Source organism: Polyergus mexicanus, unplaced genomic scaffold (assembly GCF_030449975.1).
Source record: "Polyergus mexicanus isolate NDT 795.1 unplaced genomic scaffold, iyPolMexi1.0 SCAF_11, whole genome shotgun sequence".
Lineage (NCBI taxonomy): Eukaryota > Metazoa > Arthropoda > Insecta > Hymenoptera > Formicidae > Polyergus > Polyergus mexicanus.
In genome coordinates, this window is record NW_027223331.1 from 1768388 (window position 1) to 1794662 (window position 26275).

General features: G+C 28.9%; 1 protein-coding gene across 2 annotated transcripts in view; it reads left to right on the forward strand.

Annotated features, from left to right (window-relative positions):
• Positions 1-126: 126 nt before the first annotated feature.
• Positions 127-26275, forward strand: part of LOC138937682 (neuropeptide CCHamide-2 receptor-like) — a 29200-nt gene continuing 3051 nt past the window's right edge. The window contains exons 1-3 of one of the 2 annotated variants that reach the window (XM_070304185.1): positions 127-338; positions 635-687; positions 25856-26089. In XM_070304185.1, the coding sequence (XP_070160286.1) occupies positions 25859-26089 (231 nt within the window). In that variant the 5' untranslated portion in view covers positions 127-338; positions 635-687; positions 25856-25858. The remainder of the gene's footprint in view (positions 339-634; positions 688-25855; positions 26090-26275) is intronic. The other variant, XM_070304186.1, reaches the window with a different exon arrangement.

Sequence of the window (26275 nt, forward strand, 5' to 3'; positions counted from 1 at the left end):
CTTGGCTGCAGTGTTTTGCGACTGCGTCGAACGGACGTGGATCCTCCGTGAATTCGAGATTCCCTTCAGTTTATGTTGCGCACCCGATCTACCAAATTGGTACCCCGTTATTGTATATCACAAAAGATCCCTAATATATAAAAACAATTCGTAATATATACCCTCCTTTATAGAGTATTCAAAATTTAATAATAGTGCGTTATTAATATATTTGTCGGTAGTTTTGATATTGATTGAGATGTTCCTTCCAGATAAACATAAAATTTCCGATCTCTGAAATCAAAATTAATATATCGGTCGAACGTGTGAAATTTCTCCTGGAAGAATCGATTGCTAAGGTATTATTAAATATTATAATATGAACTGATATTTTATCAAAATTTATGGTGATTATGTTAAGCTTTTTATTCTTCTTTATGTAATTAAATAATGAATCTTATACATTTTTGAATTAATATTTTTTTTCTCTATTTTATTAATTATATTTATAATTATAAAATCTTGATAACAAACAACGAAATAACAGAAAGTAAAAAAAATGTATGTCGCATAATAAGATAAATGTATATTAAAACGTAGTTAACAAAATTGTATTTTAATAATAACCGTTGAAACTCAATTTAACTTTATTTAGAGAAAACGCGCTTGTCTTGTGAAACAGAAGAGTGAAGAGAGAGTGCTTATCAGGTAAGCTCTTTTAAAAAATTACTTTTTGTTCTCAAAAGTCTGGGTCAACGATAAGACTGAAAAATAAGTTGGACGAGAAAAACAAAAATAGATTCTTGTACACAAAATTTTAATTTTGTCCAAATTTTAAATATGTGTGTATATATTTAGACTTATTTTTATATAAGAAACGTAAAAAAAAATCGCACATTCGACGATTGTGAAATTACACTGTCTCTTTCTCTCTCTACATGTTACAAGTTGCATACTAATAATCGATAATTATCTTCTCATACTAGAATGATTTTTATAAAGTTATAATAATAAAATTTTATAACAATTTTTTATTTTTTTATATAATAATAAATTTAAAAGAAATTTAAGCAAAATAGAAAAAAATTATTTGAGTGTATAATTTTAATAAACATTCTCTTAGATTCTATACAACGCATCGATTTTTCGATAACTTGTTAAGAACATAAGCATGTTAATTCGTTTCTGGATTTTGGCTTTTGCACTAATACATGTGAAACAGGCAAGACTTATTATAAAATGCCAAGTGCTATTATATATATATAGTATTTTCTCAATATCAATAACTTGATTAGTGTTAAGTAATTTCGAGAAATAGGGAAATGGAGATGCTTTCAAGCTTGTTGCCTAAGCACTATTTGGCGCCTGTCATCTATATCGAGCAGAAAGTTTCAACAGACCGGAGACATTGATATTCGAATGAATAATTTATCGCTGTTTGATACGTCGTATTTTTTTGCAACATTTATTACGCGAATTTTGATTTATCGCCTCTTTGAATTGCACAACACATTCATTTATAATAGTTGCAAATCCATTATCCAAATAAATAAGAAATAAATTTGTTTTTAGAAAACTGTATGTTTATCCTCGAAAAAAAAAAGACACATTGATATTATCGTTATTATTGTCAATTCTATCGTTTCCAAAATAATCGTAATAGCAATAGAAATGTAATCTTTTTTTTAGCATCACAAGAAACATAGATATACGCGGACTGCAAATTTTCGTAGATAGGTTTTACGAAAATTACTCATTTACACGAAAGAAATTATTTTTTCCGTTTATTTTTTATTATTTCTACTTATTATATCTATTTACACAATTATAATATATACTCATCAAAATTATGTAATTACTGTGACAATACTATAAATACTATTTTATATGTCACATCTACATATATGAGAAATTGCATTTATTATTATTTGGATTGATGAGGATGCAGTTGTGTAAATAAAAATAATAAATGTAACTTTGTTATGTAAATGTGATACATCATAGTTAGTAGTAAGTAGATGCGGTTTCATCCATTTGGCATCTAAATTTTATTAGAGAGTTCATCTCTATGTTACATATATTTTGTTAGTATAAATCCTCTTAATTATATAAAGGTATACATATATATGGAATAATTAATCGAAATCAAATTTAAGACCATTGCCAGCAAGTCTTGCTTTTATCACGTTTCATCTCGCGGAATGACATCGAGCATAATTGGATCTGGATCTATCGCTTATCAAACGAAAATTCTATCTATTGAGAAATTTATTATTAATTAGCCAAATATTATAATATAAATAATATTCTCTTAAGTTCTAAAACACATGTACATAAGACAGAGAAAGAGAGAGAGAAAGAGAAAGAGAAAAAGAGAGAGTTTGAAATAATAATAACAGAAATAGATTTAAAGTAATAACGATACTAACAATAAGTAAACAAATTAGCAAATAAGGACTGAGATGCGATAATTAAAGCACAAACCTTTTTACAATTCCATTTTCGTTTTCAATTTCTTTAACAAATGTACATTAATTTATATATTTAATTTACATTTGTTAATGAAATTAAATATTTTACAATATAAGAAAAAATTTTGCGCTCTCTACAATCACCGCACTACGGCTCTTATTTTTCACTTAGTTTGAAACAACATCTATTTTCAAACGTTAATTAACTGTGTAATCGAAACTTGACAAATTCTCTATTTTATCTAGAATAATGAAACGTATAAAAATACGTCATATACGAAAGTAGCGATTTTTTGATAAATTCATTATATAAGAGAAAATGTAAGCGTGTTAATTTGTTTCTGGATCCGCGCTAATACACGTGGAACAGTAGGGACTTATTAGGGACAGTGTGCCTCTACGTACAATCTCAGTAACTAGGTTAATGTTAAGCAACTTTAGGTAACGCAGGGAGAAAGTAGAGACGCTTTCAAGCTTGTTGCAACGAGCACTATTTGGCGCCTGTCATATATGTCAAGCAGAAAGTTTCAACACACTAGTGATATTGATATTTGAACGAATAGTCGCTATCATTGTTTGCGATAACTATAATTTTCTTGCAATCGTTATTAGAGAAAGTTTCAATTGTTCTATCCCTTTGATAGAATCTCGTAAATTTCAGCGCGAAAATTACGTATTGCAGAGACATTTATGAGCCTCTCACTACGAAATTTTTGTTGGTGTATTAAATACTATTCGGCCGATTCTATAAACACATTTGATATTCTTGTTGATGTCTAGTCTTACGTTACAAAGTGAATTTGAACAAAACGTAGAAAGTGGCAAAAAACAAAAAGAATTACATTATGATAAGTGACTTGGGATCTCGCTGATATTACCCTATGATATTAGAAGAGTTAAACTGGTATGCAAACGTGACGTGTAAAACAAGTTTATTTTCGGGTAGCAAATATATTGAAATTCAAAGAAGCATATCAAAGTTTATTATCTGATTTAACTACAAGCATGTTATTAATGACAGAGTGTTCCAATGGGATCTGTTCTCAAATTTTCAATTCCAACGATATTAACTGGCTAACAATAATTATATCAATATCAATTATTATTCTAATAATAGTAACGAGATGTTGATATCGCTATTACTTTATATAAACATGAAAGTAAACGCAAAATTGAACATGCGCTCTAATTATGATATACAATTATCTTCGGAAAAATTAATAACCTGTGATTTTTTTATTATTTGAATTATACATAAAAAAAACTGTACTAGCATACAATAAATATTAATTTTTGAAAATACATAAAATTTGATTCTACATTTGTAGATTTAATTTGTCTGACTTCTCAGCGCAATAATTGTCTTTTGTGTAGAATTCTAACACTGATTATGTTTACACGTCACCTTTAATTCAATTTAATAACATCCGTAGTTCTAAAACTGGCTAATCACAGTCATTCCATTGAGGAATTGTCGTAATTGGTCAGTTTTAAAACTACGAATGTTATTAAATTGAATTAAAGGTGACGTGTAAAGGTACTCACTTCTTAATAATAAAAACGGCCAAAACATCTTTTTATTATATATTATAATGAAATAAAGAGGCGCTAGTCAAAAATATTTAATTCAATAATTAGGAAATAATAGAATTATAATACAAATTGCATAATACAAATTTGTGAAAATAATTATTTATCTAGCTTTTAAAACGAGAGCTAAAATAAAAATGCATGTTTGATCGTACAATCTAGTTATAAAACGCATTTTGAAGAATTATTTTGCCGTATTTACACATATAAGGAAATTTATAAAAAAGAAAATGGATTTTAGAGATTTAAGAATTTAAGAAATTTTAAGAAGAAATGCAAAGCAAGCGGTATTTCGAAATCTCGGAAATGAGGTCATGGGATTTATGCAAAGTGTTTGCAGTTGAAAGTTTGATCTGACTTTGTATTACGAAAATTTCACATTAGATTTTTGTCCGCGTCATTATCTTCTGTGAAATTTTAATTGTAGATTCTGAATGCTGAAATTTTGCTTGTAAGAGAATGTAGTTTTTTAAGAAAAAAATATAGTTTTCCAATACACACAAGGTGCACATTTTATATATATATATATATATATATATCAGATAATTTCTATTATTTTTGCATATGTGCCATGAAAATGTTACCGCAACTTTTGATTTATAGTTCTTAGAAATTTGTTCTCTACATACATTCGAGAATATTTTCTTAATTGTAATAAAATAGCATTTTTCTTTTATCATCCTTTGATATCACGATATTTTATAAGCTTTTTCATTGTAGTATTACATATTTTTACATTCGGTGACATAGTATTATATATGGTTTGTAATTCTTTTCTATTTTGTTTCCAATATATGACACAGATTATTAAATGTGACTGTATTGTCAGAAAGAATTTTAAAAATATAGTATACTTATACGATATAAGTTTCATGTATTGTCTGTAACAAAGCCAATATAATATTATCGGTTTGCACATTTCGCTTTGATACCAAATTATAGAAACCGCAACTCGTTACTTCTTTTGTAAAAGCGCGTAATTGTGTATTATTTTCAGTACAGCTGTCACGCATATATCGGCATATATAAAATATCTCATGTTTAAAAATATGAACAGTAATAGAAAAACAGAGACTGTTTGCATAAACTATAATTTTTATAATTTAATCAAGGAAATTATTGTTGCATAAATATATTTTTTAATAGGATGAAACATTCTTGCAAAATAAAGCTCATTTATCTTAAATTAGATAGTGTGGGAAATTTGCCGATGGGACCAGTAGATAGCGGAAAATAATTAATGAAAATAATAAGTTTCACAGACTACATAAACTCCGCATACTAAAGCATGCCCAGACTATGTCGTCAAGAGAATAATTTTTTATATTATTATTATATAATATCCACCTACAAAACCTCAGCAATTTTATTTGTATTTACACAATATAGATATGCACGAACGGTATGATACAATTCGTGAAATCTGTTTTTGCACTTTTACTAGAATAATTGTTGAAATACAAAATATTTCATTTTATTTTTTTTTTTTTTTTTTTTTTTTTTTTTCTCATATGTCGATAATATTTTCAATATATTTACGGTATCGCGTTATCAACACATCATTGCTAATAACAATATAAAATATTTATACAAGTTAAAAAAAGAGAGAGAGAGAGAGAGGAGAGAACAAAATGGATAATGTATATACATGTATGTATTCTTTGCGTCAAGAGATTCGACATGTGACGAGATGTGTCAATGTTTGTTTCGATTGTCAATGCCGGATAAGCATCACGTTACCCATCAAGAGTATGTGACAGGATGGTATTGGCAAACAATATGAAATAGCATCTCGATATCATGTTGATCAGCTTTAGCAGAAATTGCCACCGCTACTGTGTAGATTGTTCTATGTACAGCTCCATCGAAATCATCCGGCCGCGCAACATTACCTTTGATTTGACCGCACTTCATATCGCAGTAAGCCGAACAAAGAGATCCTCAGAGAGAGAGAGAATCAAGTCCTTATTTGCGTTTTCGAACAGATCGTTATTATGTAGATCCACATTAATTATACAATAGAAAAGAGAGATATATATAAAATAAGAGATCAAAATACATAAAATATATATACAGAGAAAAATCACGATATGCTTTTTTGTAGAAAAAATTTATTCTCAATTAATCCAAAAATTCGTATGTGAAAAAAGAAAGAGTTTTTATCAATCTAATAATAACCTCTTGTATCTCTTCCATCGCTAAAGTAGCATTTGATTTACTATTTTCCCAGAAAAATTTTTGTTGCTAAAATATTCGTTCAGACTTATTTCTCTCTTTCCATATGCACGCATAGATATATATTTATATATGTACGTTGTAATTAATAACAGCATTGTGATGGATTCCTATGGAAAACGAAATTACTCGATGTTGTTTATTTGTATTTTTTTATATATACAGGAACTATCAAATAAATTTTTGTTATATTGCCTGAAATTGTTGCAGTTTACGTATTACTAAAGAGCGATGCACTCATAGATAACTGACGTTTGTAATCGTTAAGATGTTATTGAACATAACTCGAGATTGGTTTTTCGCTGATTCTGTCTTGATATAAATCGATTGTAGCAAGAAAGCACCTTTGATAATCTAGTTTAGTTGAAATGCACAAATCGAGACAATGGGATTAAACTGCATTTCCATAAACCTTCGGTAAGCGAACTACAATTTGTACATGCATATATTTAATCTATTATCTACAGCAAACATATAAACAGACTACTAATAATCGCTGTTTCCGATTCGTTTATGCAATTTGTATTGCAAAGATATAATTCTATTTATTAAATTTTGATAGTAACTACAATTATTAGTTTTATTACCTACAATTTCTAACTTCTTATTATTCTTTAATGAGAAAACATTATTAAAATAATTGCTTTATTACATTTTAATATAATAATGGATTTTTGTGTTTTCTTCATTTTTTTCCTACATAAATATATATGAAAACTGCTATACTAACAGGTACAATGAATACGTTGCTTTCAACGGATATCGTCTCTCTAATGTAATTTTTGAAATAATATCGTAAAACTGAACATGTATAATTTTCCCAGAAACATTGTGATAATTTTATAATTACAGTTTTATTATAATAATATTCCACATGTTATGTTGATTAACGGCAGAAATAATTAACGATATAAATTAACATTATAATTGCAATAATAAAATAAACATGCACACATAGTATTAAGCATTTTATATCCCTATAAAATGTATATATTTTTTATTCATTAATATTTGACAGATTTTATTTATGAGAGCGCAATGTTTATTGGTAATTTACATTATCGAAAACTGATAGAATTTCTGTTAAATAAGATTTTTACAGCGATTATAACATGAAAAGATGTTGACCCGAATCTTTCAATATTACTTTATCAATCAAATAGGAAGGAAGAGGCTTATGAATCGTGATTTTATTATCCCAGACTATTTGCTATACAAACCAGGATTGACTGCATCAAGGCAGATTGATCGTCGCTCGCTTTATATTCGACACTTAAAGTAGAGGATTGAAAACATTAAACGGAAAAAGCCTCTTTAATGAAATCACAGCTTAAATTAGTCGCAGTGCTTGAAAAGTAGTTTTCTTAATTACGGGTGCATTATTCATAGAATAAATGCCACATACAGACACATTACTAACATTTCGATATCCATTATCTCCATTATAGAGAAGATATTAATTAATTAAAACTGATTCAATTAGTTGATCTTTCATTTTCACTGAAACGCTTTCAGTGTATAAATGAGAAAGGATTTAAAAAGACATCATCCCTAACAAAAGCCGGAAACGACAATGGTATCAAGAGAATTTACATTTTTTATGATCTTTTGGACTTAAACTGCCGACGTGCATTATAGCGATAAAAAATAAAATTCTATTATTATTTTTGTGCGAGTATAAAACGACATAGGAAAAATATTTTTTATTTTTCGAGAAGTGCAAAATATAATATATGTTTATTGTAATTATCTTTGAATGTATCATTTAATATCACTTCTCTACGATAAGCAGGCTATTAAAATTTATTGTTTATCACTTTTGATATGATTATTTAATTTAAAAAAATTTTATCAAGCATCAAAGAGATAATAAAGTGATAAAGCTGTATAATTTATTGTACAACAACGATAAGCTGTAACCAGTGGTTACACCATTAAATCATTTTTTTGTCCGACTACATCGTGTCGTAAATCATTTTAAGGATTGAATCAGCAATGTTCGCTGAGCCGTGTATTCACAGATATTTGCATCTTTGCAAATGTTCACTTCACGATAGCAAATATTTCGTAGTTCTCGTATTAATCTCATAGAACCGTATTTCTTCACATCGCAAATAATTAATGTCAATAAGTATCAATGCGCAAATAGTTAATCATCAAAAACGCGTCTTTATGCGTGTCTTTAATAAGTGATTAATACTGATTAGGGTGGAATTAATACTGATTAGGCTATGCGAAATATCTTATTTTAATAAATTCAGAGGAGAGATGATTTTTCCGATTTTTACTCTTTGAGAGCGACTTATATCGGCGAATGTTTCTCTCATGTAAGCGTTCACGAGGCATAAGCAAATGGATTCTCGCGACGAATATCCATTTAAAAGCTTTCGAAAATGTGTTGCAATAAAATCTGAAATCTCTACCCTTCTAGTCCAAACTCTGGATTAATGAATATATATTAATGAATATATTATAAATATGCTAAACGAATAGATTGAGGAATTCGGCGGCAATTTGGCGATGTAAGATGGAGCGTAGTGGGGGGTGAAGGTGAAAGCTTTGGATGTTTACTTGAGCAATGTAGACTGTCAAACAAGATCATTTTTTTCGCCGCGCATCGTTACATGTTAAACAAATGTGTGAAGGCTAACATAACTCAGAATAAATATGTCAGAAGACAATGAAAATTTTATGCAAATAAAATGCAGCAAGCTGTTGCGTTAAATGTATCGCTAAATGATTGCGTAAATAATACGTACTTTTAGTACTTTATCGACGAGATTGTTTACGAGGTGAAATTCCAATAGATATGTTGACACAATTTTAATAGATATGTTTATAATAAGATTATATTGCATGCAGGATAACAGCTCTGTAACATATCGGAAGCATGTTAGTGTGCTTGCGTATATATTGGTATGGAATCATGTATAGATTCCTCTTAAGAAACGAACGTTGCCTTAGAAATGAATGCGTGACCTATGGACGCAAAATAGGCATTTTACGACGTTAAAGGCTTTCTAGTATCGATTTAACGTCAGCTTACAGAAGCGTCAAGTAACACCGCGGACAAAAAGAAATGTTTGAGCGATTATCGCTTAAGAGACAACTTAATATAAAGGACAGGATTTCTCGCGACATCCAGTTTTTCTGATAATTTTTAAGTGATTAAGAACAATAATATTAATTATACTCGTGCAACATTGCATTATGAAAAATATTGCGGCGGAGAAATATTAAAATACAGAAGAAGAATATCAACATTAATTTTATTGCATTGAAAACTGTGATTATACAATTATCTTTATTATACACTTTATTTTTTACACTTGAAATATTCCATATTCTGTACACATAAAAATTTTTCGGGAAATATATTAAATAAAAGAATAATATAGAAATATATAAAAATATTATTTCTTCTGATATATAATATATACCATATCTTTCAAAAAACGCGCATGATCCAAGTTTCAACAAGTATGACACATCTGTCGGATATAATTTGTCGATATATGAAGCGTTATAGAAAGTACCCAGCTCCGACAACGAATGCGGGTCAATATTTTCCCAGCTTTCCTCGCTGGAACCTCAAGAAATCGCGTAAATTGTCGAGAGCGGTTTTCGTCAAGGCGAGACGACCGTGACCGGGTTATTTTTATCCGGCGGGTTACTGTTTGCCAATCGACGGCTTCCAATTCCGGAATTCTGGAAAATGTTGGCTCGAGGCTATGCGACGGGGGTGAATGCAAGGAAATTAGACTAGCTGCAATAACGAGGAGATAAGAAGGAAAATGCGACGCGATCATATATGAAGAGGCGGGTATACATACGTATTTTACTATCTTTGATTAGGGAACATCTGAAGTGTTCTTTGCTTGATTTGTTTGCCATTTTCGCGAGACATTATACTATTTGAGTATTTACCGTTCTTCTTCTTGCAGACAATTAATATCTTTTTGCAAGCACTTTCGTTTAATCTCTCGTATATAAGGCTGGAAATTTATATTGGAGACGCGCTCGTAAAGAGGTCGGTTATGCGTGTGTCAAGTTTAACGTAACATTTTTTTCCGAGAATATGAAGCAAAACAGAAATACAAAATTATGAATCGTGTGAAGTGTATATGCGATCGTACTAATATTTAACGTAATTGTCCGTTTAAATATTTTTATATATAATATTTTATATTATATAATATTTTATATATAAAAAACATATAATTAATTTTTTTATACATCGATGATATTTATATTTGTTTCAACTTTTTTATTGCTTATTACGAAACTTTTTTATCACTTATCATAAAGCTTTTCACGGTGCATAGGTACTATCCTCGAACTCAGTTGTCTGCGGATTTTCGGATTGCGAAAGTAATAACGTTCCATTGAAATAGCGTTCTTCACGTACGATTGACTTACTCGCACTTCTCTCGGTTCTGTTCAATTTGGGTGTTCTATTGTATACGTACCGCGTTGAGACATGATAAATTCAATAGAAGTTTTATAATAAACTATCATTTTGGAATTATTACATTGAAGTATAAGTTTCTCGAAAATATGTCAATAATTTATTTTTTTTTTTTTTTTTGCATACAATATCCTGAAATAATTCTCTATTTGCATATCACTGCGAGATAATATTAACGCTTGTTTATTTGGATTTTAATAAACACAAAAATGACATGGAAAAAGAGTAAGAATCGCCGCATAATGAGAAAAGATGCTCGAAATGTCATCTCTTCTTGGATAGACTTTTGAAAAAGTTCAAAGCGATATTTTCCTACTTATTTGCTTATCTGCTCGCCCGCACATTTTCTAAGAAATTAGGTTACATCGCTTGATTATTAAGAGGCAATAATGTTACGTTATTATTATGCATACTATTTTTATCGCAGGTAAATTTAGTGGATGTTTATAGAGAGTGTACGTAACATTGTTACTCACATTTGATATAATTTACTGCAACGATTTAATGTAATTTATATAAAATATAATATATGGGATATTGAAATATTCATTGCATTTTCTCTGAATTTTTCTCTCTTCGTGTCACGCTCTTCGCTCGTAAAATTGAATCACAATTACTAGACAATTAAATAACTTAAAATAATTGAACAAATTGATAATTAAATAGATGAGAATTATTTTCAGATTTCCTTTCAACTTAAATTACCATATATATTATATATATATAGTTATATTTTTTATATCTATATCAAGAATTGTTTATTATATACATAAAAGATATTGAGAATAAAAGATATAAATAAAAGATATTTAGAATAAAATATATATATATAAGTTAAAAATAAAATATGTATAAAAATAATATAAAATATGTTTTTTAAATAAATAATATCGCTTACGCTTAAAAGAACAAATGGTGATATCTTCAATTGGCAAATTTCTATTTTCATTTTTTATGCTTAGAGAGAGATGTTATTATATTCTTCGGCGAAATGTTTGACATTGTTAGTGATTTTTGCATATGATGAATTTTAATAACGTCGAATGTAAAAACCGCAAGGATTGAAATCCGGGGATCAAGTAGGATAAAATAACTGTGAAACCACCAACATGCACAAGATATTACGAAACAGTGTCAGCAAAGCGTTCACATGTTTATTTTGTATTACGAGGAGAAGAGAACGTTTTGATCATACATACATGTACATATATTATAAATTCATATAGAACTTTTTGAATTCTTCTGGCTAAATCAATTCTGGATACACTCAATTCGATATACATGTTACGATATCTTTGTAGACCGTGCACAGTATTCGTCATCAAATAATATAGTTATGGAAAATATCATTTTATTCAATTTATCATTGTTATACGAATCAAAAACGATGCGCGAGACTTCTGTATCTTAAGTTTAGAACGATTAATCTGTACACAAGAATGACAGATATTTTTAATCGATCGAAAGTTATATATATATTATATATACACAAGTATTCTTGAATGTTGAAAAAGTATTGCCAATTTTCAAACATATAAAAAAATTGTACAATAAAATCTCTATCTTAAATATTTTATTCCGTTAGATACCGTTTAAAAAAAAAAAGTTTCAGGAACGCAGTCGCTATTTAATACTGTTCGAATATATTCGCATTTAATCTCTAAATATTTTAATGATGATAAAAAAGACCATATGTACGAAAAGCCGTTTACGAAAAAATCGATTACGTTGAATATTTTTATGTGACCTGTTTATATAGATTCGTTGAAATTTATATAATGCATGAATGAGGGAGTGCACGAAGCGAGCTTACATCTGGTATTCAAAGAAGCTGTATAAAAAAACGTATTTTTATTGATTTCCGCTCTTATTTAGGTTTAAATAATTCGCAACATTCGCTTTAAAAAAGATGGTTTCTTCGAAATATTGTATATCGCGAGCGAACAGCATCTTTCGTCATTCTTAAAAGAAATTCGGCGAAATGAAAGGGGTTAAGAGGTTTACGCCGCGACAGTTCGATGACGTTTCTAATATTCCTGTACATTTCCTTAGAAGATCTGACGCGACTTTTTCAAGTTGAACTTGTCGCGCATATTGCGTCTGCAACGATTAAACAAGATCTAAACGCAAGAAGAGGGATTTATCCGAAATCCCTTTCCCTACCTCAGCTCTTACATCTTCCTACAGAAAATCGAATATTAAAAACTCTATTGAAATTATGCGTGCGATTCCGGCGTTACTGTGCACGCATTATTACCTTGAGTTTGCGTGTTATTATGGTTACCGTGAATAAAAGTCATACTTAATATTCGATCAATTTTGGAGCATTCAAATTACACGAGATACCGTATCTAATAAATATCAACGTGTGTTACGTTATAATAATACAGCGAGTTATGTTTACTCAAGAACGTGAATTTCATTCCATTCTCTTGAGTATATTACATATATGTACGTATGTATACGTTGAACGTGTTCTCTAATAGCATCGTATATATGTAAATCAATATAGCCTACATATACATTGTGTATATATCGAGACATAGACGAAATAATGCGGAATAAAATCGCTCCGCGATTGTTGTTTTGCGGCGGAGAGATAAGCCATATCTCGTTGATTCTCCGCGAAACGTTTTCATAAAAGCAATCTTACGATATTGAACGGCTTTATCTTATTTCTTCTTTCTCTCTTCTTAACAATTCATTATGCCACATAGCTTTTCAAGTAGAGTTCATTTGTCTGTTCATTTGTCAATCTGCTTTGTCTTATTTAATTCATTGCACGCGCGTACTTTATGTACGTCTTTTTTAAAATAAAATTTATCATTATCTCTCTTTCTCTGTTATATTATTATATATATCGCAAATTTTCATTTTCTTCACCGTAAAAAAAATTATTTTGCCATAATAAAATCGCAAAAGATTTCTCACGTACAGAACAATTTATATCCAATAGAATTATCAATAGTACACATGTATTTATTGATCTTGTATGAATTCAGCAAGAATTTTCTTTGCTACGAGTATGCTTCGGTTATGTTTCTATTTTACGAGTTTTCTTTGATATTTTTATTGTTCCATTTTCTTGTGCTATTTTCTTTGCAGCAACTATCGTATAGCAAACGGGCGTTTCTAGATAAACGAAGATCTTTGTCATCACATTCTGCAGGTTATTGTAGGAAAAAGGCATGGAATTTGGATAATTCTAATCGCATATATCTATTCTAACATTTAATTTTTTTTCTCTTTTCTGCTTTATTTAAAATCTTGTATTAAATTGTTAAAAAATTAAATATTACATGAATGCAGTGAAGTTATATCTATCGAAGATGATATAATCGACCATTTTCGACAATCGGATTCTTTTCAACAATCTTGGATTAAAATAAAAAAATTATTTTTATGATATAATCTAATCCAGATATTAATATCCAAACGTTTTTAATTAGTGGTTTGATCGGTTTGAGAGAAATTGGATAGGAGTAGTGTAAAGAATGATTTTAATACTCCGTACACAGAGCTAATCACGAAATAATTGATAAATGAAAGCGGCTTACAATGAAATATTGAATTCGAGATCCTTTCGCTTACTTCGAATATTCGCAGTCGTCGATTAATAGAACGTGACATTATCGAAAATTCCTATATTGTTCGATAGGCGAAATAAAATTATAACGTAGCTATTTATGTATATATATCAATCTATCCATAGACTGTAACATGTCGGTTTTATATTTGCGAGTACTCATATTTTCTTTAGAGAATAAGTTACATTTTTTATCCTCTTTAATTTTATCTTATTTTGAACGAATTTTCAATGAAGAATGCAAAGCGCAATGCAAAAATATCACGATGAAAGCACTGTCAGCAACAATGATGATAAAAATAATCTGTTATTTTTCGCGTATATTTGATACATGATATAAACACATGTAGCGGAAAGAAAGTGTCTAATTTTTTGTAGCTTTACTATATATTCATAACAGAGAAAAATGTTGCTATGCTAATTGTCAATTCTTAGAAAAAAATATTGTTTATTCCAGAAAAAAACATAAAATAATGTTGAGCTACATTTGACCAAAAACTAGATCTTTTTTTTATTATAGACAAATATATTATATTTAATCGTGACACAGGAGATAGGTACAGATGGTCCAGTTTATCTGTTGGTTATTGAGCGGATACTCTATACAAAATATCCCAAAATTTCATTTGCGTGATTGAGATTGGCTCTCGGGCCGTTTTTTTTACTTTTAGCGTACTCAATACGCATGTAGTTTCTGTAACAAACAAAAAGTAAAAAATACAATCAGATATTGTCAATTATACATCTAGCGTAAGATCAAATTCTATATCGTGAAAATATTCCACGCGGTTTATCAATGTCAGCGTCGATTTTATCGATGATAAAAATCTCCATTGATGAAATTCGAATCGTAGATAATAAGCGTGATTGAATGTACTTCACGAATATAATACGAAAGATATTTTTTTTACCTCTTTCTCATAGATGTCAGAATCAGAAACGTATATGATTTTCACATCGATGACGTGACACACATATATTTCGCGATCGATCGAATTTAAAAAGTGAAGTCGCCAGCCAATATCATTATATTACTTTGACATTTATCTTCCTATCGCGGCATTTATTTTTGAACTTGCTATTTACCATCCATCGCGTGTCTTTACTCTTTGCCAAAATTTTGCTCGCTTCTATATTCACTAGAATGATCAAATCATGCGAATTTCCATATAATTTCAACTCTTTCAGATATGCAAAATAGTATGTAAACCGTATCTTTTGAGTTGCTATTTCGCATAAAGCTATGAAAATTTCCTAGAGATACGTCGAACAAGGCAACTTGCATAGAAAGAAGTATATAGCAAAATGTATATAGCAAACGTGCTAAAAGTAATACAATTGTCAGAAATGGCTAGTCATCTCTGTAACGGACGCATAAATTCACAGTGATATTCACACGATGACAAGCAATAAATTAGCAAGATACTGCGCCAAGATACTACGTGCGATTCTGAGATGCTTATTATATCCCCAGTGAAAAGCGCTATAACATAAAGACGACATTAGATGCTAAGAACTGTTGCAGTTTCACTATTACTGTACTTCGCGAAAATCTCGAAAATTTTACATCATATGCTTCAGATTAAAGTCTTGATCTCCCAAGCGTGATTTCCTGTATTAATCAAATGTACGTGCAAAACTTTCAAGTACATTATTGTTATGTAGTAATTATCGTCAACACTTGAAATTACCCGACTGCCGGTGCTTTGATAATAATCTCGTGGTTTATAAAGCCGATATATTGATATAAAATATTAACATTAATAGTTAGAGATTAAAATTGATCAAAAATAATAACAAGTAAAACGATTTCTTTTTATTATTGAATTTAAAAAGAACGCTTGAAAATTTCTATATATCGACTTCTATTTCTAAAGTGGTATTATAGGATATCAACGCTTGATTGATTAAATAGTTCTGTATTCTTAAACGCGAATGTTATCGATCACTTGGCCAAAGAAAGAGCGTAATACACAGCTTAATGATGTGAGTAATATTGTATATTAAATTAAATATCATAAAATAACAATAGTGGCTAAAAGTGATATACATTATGCACGTGCACAAACAATATAATTACAGCTCAATCGCCTTTAATGTTATAAAAAAATAAGCGGTTTAACTTTTCATCAAGGGGTTTAAGAAATATCTCGAGATCTTACGTTAACTAGAAGCAACAGTCCTCAATAAATCTGCGAGAGGTTTATAGAACTTCCAATAACGTCATTCACACACATACATACACATATTTTATGAGAAAAATTTTGTTCTACATTTTATACTTCTCGTATGAGCTTCATATATATATATATATATATATATATATATATGAAGCTCATACGAGAAGATTGTTTAGCTTATCGTCATACAAGAAAAAATTATCTATTGATGCGAAATTGCATTGAATATCGATTTTGCGAACATTTTAAAGCAAATATTAATTCTGAGATAACGATCGTTGCTTTGGAAACAAATATAATCATTATTTAACGCAATTTAATGCAAAAAAGCTAACGCTTTATAAATTACGAATATGATAAAATCGTGTATGATAGATTTATTCGCGTGTGAATTTTTTAAAATAACATCAGAAGCAAAACATGTAAAAATATTTACATTTACGTTGTAAATATTATTCCGATATCCCGACGTGCATCAACACATAAAATTGTAAAGGCATGAAAAATAAATTACGCTTATACACTTATACAATTATACCTATACTGATTATCTATAATTTAAAATTTATTATTTTATCGATTCAGATTGATTAATTGTAGACTTTCACATTCTTCTATTTGATAAATACATATTCTACAGAAGTTGGCTTATTAAAAACTGTGTGATTGGTCAATTAAAATTATTATAATTCATCTACAACTTTAAACGCAATATACATATGACTGCATTATTCATAAAATTCCAACTTTGAGCAGCAGGCTTTGCAGCAAGCGTGAAGTAGTTGACACAAGCTTGCGGTTGAACGCAATTAGACGGATATCGATCGTGCCATAATGATAAATTAAGGTCTTTTGTCATCCGCTAATGTACCAATAAGTTAGTTACGTCATTAAAATAACCCGCATAATTTGATTGTAACGTAGTCCATGTTATATCGCGATCGATTTTTGATTTGCCCCGCACGAGGGCATAGTCATCTTACGATACGACCGTGGATAAATTTCCTTTAAAAATGGCACGAATATCAAATATTGAATCCTTTTCTAAAGCGGATACGTGACGTCTTTTATACCTGGATCTGACTTAAATTTATCATCATTCAAAATTTACTAATGTAAGAACGAACAATTTATTCCAAATTCCTTGTTAGCTTTACAATCTGATTGATCGTAAAAACAATTTTAATAATAGAGATGCAGGAGCAAATATATGTTTTAACTTTTTATGTATCCGCAATAAACTACTCTGGTATAAAATCTTTACATTTTTTACGTTAAATGCTTTTTAAAGGTTACGTACTAAACTGTGATACCTGAACTTTATATCAAGGGGACAAATTTACAGTTATTTTATATATATCAAATTACAATTGCTATTAAAGTTTCAAACACATTTTAGATTCTTGCATAGTACACATGACGGCAGTGCAATTACAATGTAGGGTAAATACGATGCTAAACTGGAATAAACGTTAAAGTTCGTGCACGAAGCGCATTCCTTCCGGAGCAAAATCAATGAAAATAGGATTCTGAAATTACTGCGCAGATTAAAGTTGTCGAGAATATTCCAAGGATACCGAACACTATCAAAGGAATTGAATTAATTTTCGAAAGCGACAAATCGTAAAATCGTGCCACCCTCGTGATATTGCGTTTAATCTCGGTCGAGACTGAAGGAAAATTAATAGACGCGGGTGTTTATATGACTAAACTGGCAATTTATTGTTTGATTGTTATATCACAACATTTCGACCATATGGTTTTGGTCCTTATCAAGTGAATTAAAATTACAATATTATAAACAACGTTACAGAAATGAAATAAACAAAATTATGTACCTGCGTTATAGTTGACAAGTTGAAATAGAAAAATCGATATGTCATAATGACACTGTATGTTCTCTGTTTGAGACACTGAGAAAGATTAAACGACCTTTATTAATCTATCGTATATATTATTTAAATTCTCTGTGTCCTTTTGAGAGTTAATAATGTTGTCATATTTTTTAATAAAGAACATTTCAGCTATTTCTCTCTTTATTACACGTTTTTCGATATGCGGAATATTAGGTGCAGGAAAATTATATACATGCAAGCACTAGTTCGATTAGCAAACGATTTTCTATCATAAATCTAACAAATTTGTAAGAACCATTTTAAAACATACGATATCTATAACAAACCTATTTACACAAGACTATTCTTAAATCAAATATATAATTATTTTATGACCAAAGAATGAAGTCAAAGTTGAAGAATTTCTGATAGAAGAAAATGATGAGTTTCCCACTTAAAAATTTCATGACAGATTGAAATCAATTTTGTTTACTAATTGTTACTAATTTTACTTTTATCACTGAATGTACTTGTCGGATGTAATTAATAATTATTTAATACATAATTTAAATAATAAATATAAATTAAGAATTTTGTTGACTCAAAACAATATTTGCAAGCAAGAGTTAAATAACAAAATACATCAGTTTGTATCGATTCCTCTACAATTCTCAATCTTTCACTTTCGCATAGCGATTCGCGAATTGTACAAGATAAGCGCGAAATTTCTCCTTCACGATATCTTCCATCAATTGGAAAAGTTACCTCATTCTGTCGAAGTTTTGATAAAATTTCTTATTGGGTTTCTACCTCCGTCTCAGCGGTACTTCTTCGGTAATTCTTCGTCGTAAAATTAATTTTCGGCATCATCAAAATGCGCAACATGAAAGAAAAGCACGAATAAGAGATACGCTACAAAATAGAAACTTATAAGAAATATGAATATAAATTAGCAATGACAATTGTAACTTATTCTAAGAATTATATGCTATTATCTTTTTAATATGAATCGATTCGACTACTTCATCGTTTACTGACAGACTCACAGGATGTGTTATAACAAGTTGTTATTGTAAGCGCGATTAATAAGATCTCAATAAATTTACAGTTACCTTATAAGTAAAGGGAAACGACGTGCAAACAATAAATGTAAATTTAAGACGTAAAAAACTTTGAGTTTAAAATTGATAATAAAATGATAATAAAATATCAATCTGTGTGGAAAACTCTTCTAAATAGAATAACGCGTTTAAATCGAGGAAAATTTTAGCGGAGAATATTGCAATTCTTTTTTTAATTGTATTAATTTTTTTTAATTGTACAACGTTTAACTCTGAATATTTCATTAATATTTGATTTGATCGAGTTTTAATCAATATAAAAATTTATTTCTGCTTCATTTTTTGTAACAATTATCTCTTTTAAACGTGCAATGCAATAATAAAATTTTATAATATTTTTATTTTATTATTAAAAAAGAGTAATAGAAAGATAAAATATATTTTTATTTTTTTAATCTTTAATATTAAAATTTTTCAAAATCTTTTACGTTATTTGGTTAATAATTAACGATAAAACTTTTTGCAGCGTGTCAATATTTGCTTAGCTATTAAGTTTATGATGTCCAATGAAATAATAATAAAAGAAAGATAAGCAGTTACTCTCTTGCGCCTGGTAAACTAAGAAAAAAGAAGCAAACTAACAACGTAGACGTAAAGTATAATGCATTATTCTAATTAATTGATGTTTACGAGTAATTGTCCAATCAAGGTGAGATGTAAATATTATCGCTTGATAAAAGGGCTAACCGGAGATTAAACTAACAGAGGCTGCATTGTGCAATAGATGCATTTTCTTAGCCAGCGCAATTCGAGAAAGATGCATCTTTTTTCTATTAATAGAGAATAAGTTTGCTGAAAGTCCGTAAAATTAACCCGTATCTCGTGTAATTTTGGCGAATGCTCTTTAATTGACGGTACAGATTGACGTACCGCGTTAAGTACACAAACCGCAACTACGTACACATTGAATGCAGCTGCTGCCGAAATTAATAAACACGAAAATAATTATGATCCCGGGGGTGTGTTTATCGCGCGGCACGCTAACGAATGAATCGGAAATGAAATTTGCAACTGACTAGTACCCCGTAAGAGTAATACGATACAAAAATTGATCTTCACGTTCAATTACGCCGTTAATTACTGCTGGCAGACAACAATATTGATCAATCAATACATCGTGCCGAGATACATCGCACGTCACGATAAATTGTACCGATGTTAATTCTTGTACGTTTTGCATTTACATTTTTTATGACACTTTTTTGCGAATTAATTTGCTTGTCAACTGTTATAATGGCAATTGCAACTGATTCCTGATTAAACCGCTTAATTATATAATTAATGTTTTACCCGCTCTTTATTATACCAAATAATGAAATGTACAACCTAATATGCGCATATTTAAATCGCGCGTTAATTCCATTTAAAAAAATTATTAAAAGCAAAAGATTATTATTTAAAAAGCTGTTTAAAGAAATGAAGTTTTATTGAATTCTTGTATAATATATTGCGTTGAACGGAAAATTTGTTTTTTCGGTTTTCATCTGTTAGCAAAAAACGAAACGAGCTTTCCGTTCAACCTATATAATTTTTCTTCATTTTAATATACTAGAAAAAGTATATTTTAGAGAGCGAAACTTTTTCACGCAATTTTAATATCAAATTTTTAAGATAATAATAATTATTATTATTACAATAATAGCAATACAAGAAGACAGTTTTTTAAAAAGTTTTGTTTGCTGCACCAAAATAGAGTCTTGTATATCCCAAATTTTTAAGATTTTGAACATTAAAATTTTGTTCGCGGTTATCGGATATTGCTTGCAATTTTAACAGCATGTGTTTAAATTCTATTTATAATCGTACATTAAACAGGCGGAGAGCCAGGAAGGAGGCTCTTGCGAAATTGATCGTAAGTCTTAGTATCGACAGATGTTTTCATACAATTTATGCCAGACGCATATTTATAATGACACAAGATTCCACTGGAATCTTGTGTCATTTGAATGTGGCATAAATAGCGAGTAACAAGTGTATGTATTCGGCATAATAAGTAAGGAGATAATCAAAGGCTTGCTCTCGGAGCTGAAGTCTACTTGACTCTGAGGAAGATCGATCCTCGGGGTGTTGAATAAATAGACGGTATGCAACATCGTCCAGTCGTTTTAGTAAACCATGCTTCTCATCGCTCGCGCATATCAGAGTTTATTAATAGCCGCACACATACACAAATAACAGATTGATCAAGATCTTTTTGTAAAGCGAATCGTCTACGGTCTCACGAGGTGAATAGTTCAGCGAAAGAGACGAATAAGGGACAACAAAAGACAAGGGCGCACGTAGCGTTGTCTTATTATAAATTTTACTAGAGTAAGTTTTACTTTAGAGTTAAGTTTTACTAGAAGTCCAGCTTCATTGGTTAAACAATATTCTGATATATAACTTGCCTTCTGAAAATCACTCCTCGCTTCACTGATCTTCAGATAACACATATAGCAACATTTTATTGGTTCAACTTCGGTCTCATCGTCGAGTATAAACTTTATACTTTTGAAACTTTTGACTTACGTTAGAACTTCACACGAGGTAAATTATATGACAAAATCTTAAGAAAATATTTTTATCTTTGATACAAGAAAACGTAAAATTATATCCTGCAAAAGGTTGATCTTACAAAAAATTAAAAAAGACATTTTGTGTGATATTATAATAAATAATTAATTATGACTATTTTGTGTGAGTTATAAACAAAGCTATTTTATTCAGTAAGAAAGGTCTATCACAATAAATGTATACTATGTTTTAATTACTAGTATATACAATATACTTATCAAAGAGGATATTACAATTTTGATATATCTGTATGTTCGTTATTACATTATTGTATCGGAAATTAATGAACGCAAATATCAGGCTGTGATTAATGAAAACTAATGTGTGTGTGTGTGTGTGTGAGTGTATGAATAATTATTATTGTTGATTGCATTTGGCAACAATAAATTTTCCAATATGTAAACATAGTATAACAGATGATTATACTCACAATCGAATTATACTCACGAAAATTTATATTAATTTCAACGATATTTTTATAAAAAGCAAAGTGTAGCTATTTACTATATTTCTCCTGAAAGACAGAAAAATTCTACGATCTCTAATAATCGGTCGGCTTTAAAATTGCCAACGATGCGTCACATGATCGAAACGCTTTGGAAAATGTAATTTTTCGCGATGGAAATGTCAACGATCAAAAAATAATTTGCTATCTTATCATCAAAAACGTATTTTTATAGAAAAAAGATATTTATTTTATTAATAATTAAACATCCACACAACACAATAATTCACATTTCTCATAATGTTTAATTAATACAAAAATGTCTTTAATTTTGACGCTTGAGAAAAATATTATAATATGCAATTTATATGTTATGTTATTAATCCATAGCCATTTTCGTTGCATTCATTAAATTTATTCAACAGAAATTAAATTATATTTATCTGAAAAGTTTATTTTTATTCCATTTTCATTCTATTTAAATTCAATTTTATATAATTTATATTTCATATAGTGTGTGAGAGAGAAAATGCTATCATATAAAAAAATATAAATAACTTGACTTTAGAAATAAATTAATAATCTTGGCACATACTAATTAGAAAAGAATGTTATTATTACAATTTTCAAAGCGTTTTTCTCTCTTTAAATCTCAAACATTAGTAAATTTGTTTCAATAGAAAGTTATTCATACGTAAAAATTGAAGTTACATTTTAGTATACCCCGTCCGATCGCATGTGAGTACCTATTAGATCAATATTAATATTTCCAATTAATATATTTTAATCTATTTTAAAAGATAAATCACATTTTTGCATATATTTTGATATAAACATAATTTTTAATGCATACTAAAAGCTATTATAAATAAAATATATGTAAGGCTATGTTTTATTTTATATGACCAGAGGAATATTTATGTGTTTCAGAATAAATTAAATATTAAATTAAATAAATTTGTATATCTATTTTTATCAATCTTAGCTTGATCAATGATGCAAATGCGATATCTGTGTGTGTTCATATATTGAGATATGCGCGCGCGTGCATATTATAATAAAATCCATAAAGGATACATAAGCGAATCAATAAAATATGTAAGAAATAATCGAACTATTCGGCCATGATCAAAGTATTTTCCATTTAAATTGCTTCGCAAATTACAGACTTTGAAACTTTAGAACTTTGAAATTCGAAGATGGAATAATTTCGAACGTGTTGCGCTATATGTTGACGCTTATATTGAGAGGGCTGAACGATCGTCTCTTAAGGATCTCGTTACTTGAAAATAAACTTATATAATGGTGAGAAGCATGGCGAAAACGCGCGAAGACAGAAGCAAATTGAATTTATACTTTCACCAATTTTAGATTAAAAGGCAATATTTATCGAAAAAATAGTCGTGAATAATCTTCTTATTTGAAAATATATTTTTTTTCATGATTAATTATTTATATCCAGCAAGAGAGAGATTAAATTTTTCTACAACTGCTTTTTTTATTTTCTCTTAAAGATAAGAACAATATATCACTACGATGATAACTAGTTGTAATTATCGCAATGATATCACGATAATTTTTATTAGTCTACAGACGACCAGGACTGAAGTAGCTTTAAAATGGGGGGATGGTGGGTTCTCTTTTGAGTACTCTTTTCATATTAAAAAACGAAGCCTGGTCTATTTTACTTTATAGAGTGATCCATTTTACCTCGTAAGTGGAATAAAAGGGATCAAAATCAAGTTTCGTAAAAAATTTAATAAATTTCAAATTTTTATACTTAATTTTTATATTTAAAAATTTGGTATTTTATTTGTATCATGAGTATTTCGAAGCATCTTATCTATATCTTTATGTAAAAGTCCAAACATTTTTTTTTTTTTAATTTTAATGCAGGAGATATGGCCATTTGATTTAAAAAATTCGGCTTATCTTACTTTTCCCTATATATAACTATTAAAAAACATAATATTATTATTAAAACATAATTTCTCAATTATATTTTTTTATGTTTAAATGTTTCTATTTATACAATGGTATATACAATATAAACTTTATGCATTACTTTTTCCTTCGTGTGTTATAATTTTCATATTGTTTCAATAGTGAGATATTATTCTTTTCTATTGTTGCTATAAACAATTGAGAAACAGCGAATCTAACTTACAACGCACGTAGGAAAGTAGCAATAATTAATACTTTTTCTAGCAACAAATCAACTTTATATTTGCTAAAGAATCTGCAATAAGAAAAGAGACATAGATAGTTCGTAGATTGCGGAAACATACGATCGTAATATTAAATCTCTCTCTCTTTCTCTCCTCCTCTCTCTCCCTCCCCCCTCTCCCTTCTCCTCTCTTTCTCCCCTCTCCCTCCCCCTCTCTCTTTCTCTCTCTCTATCCGCACGATAATAAGCGTACATGGTACAAGGCAAACTTAAAGCAAAGCATCTTTTTAGATTCTTTTATAAAATAATTGGATAAACTATGCAAAGAGTTTTTCTTATAATAAACTTATAATAAATAGATTAAGTTTTTATTTATAATATTAATATTTGAACGAATAAATATGATCATTTTTTGACTGTTTCGTGTGTTTCTTTTTTTTTTAAGATTAATGTTATTTATAATAAAACAAAATAAATTATATTAAAAGTATTTTTTAAATATTCTTTCTTGATATTTAATAAAACAAAAAAGATATATAGATTCTTTATAAAACTTGTATTAAAATGACGATATAATTTGATGCTTTATAATTTCATTTTTAATTATCCCTGACATTTTATCTTTGATCACTACATATGTGATTACATCTACGATAGAAATATTATGAGAAAAGGTATAAATTATATATATATATAATGGCAATAAAAAATTTTAATTATGCTTTGTCACATTTCGAAGACGAAAAATTGCATATATTCTGTAAGAGATTGCGTTCCATTTATCAGATTTATCACTATCATTTTTAATCCAACATTTTTTATTATGTTATATTAAATCGACTATATGTATTTCGCGTTTTTTATACAGAATGCATAAGATATATATTTATATAGCATAGCTATTGCTAAAGAACATATTTTAGCTCATACAAATTATTTTATTACTATTCGCAAGAAAAGTAGGTTACGACAACCCATTAATTTTTTCATTTACGATATTTTTGATGTTTGAACTGAACTGCAATTATACTTGTTAATCAATATGAAGAAAAGAAGAAATTAAAAATTATTTTCGCGTCACTAGCTTGTTTTTATCAGTTTTCGTTAACACAAATAATATAATATAGTTTTCTTTTTGTTATTTTGCAACCGTTCTGATTTTTGCTATTTTATATCGTACATTGATAAATAAATATTGGTGATAAGAATACTTTCTATCTTACAGATAATGGTTATAACAAATGATAATTTGAATATAAGCATCGAAGAAGGATATGATTTAGATTACGTACCGTATGACCAACGACCCGAAACTTACATCGTGCCAGCAGTATTTTCATTAATTCTAATCGTGGGTGTAACCGGAAATGGTATCTTGGTTCTTATCCTATTATGCCACGCCAATATGAGAAATGTACCAAACACTTACGTCCTATCTTTAGCCCTGGGCGATTTGTTGGTGAGCATCTTGCTATTATGATTTCTTTACTTATCGATACTCCTATCTCAAGACAAATAAATCTTTTAAAGCAAATAATTCTTTATTGCAATAAAAAGATAAGAATAATACAAATAATACATTTCCTTTAAAAAGATGTATGAGTGAGAGAACAGTCAAAATGTTTCTTTCCGTAAGAATAAATTT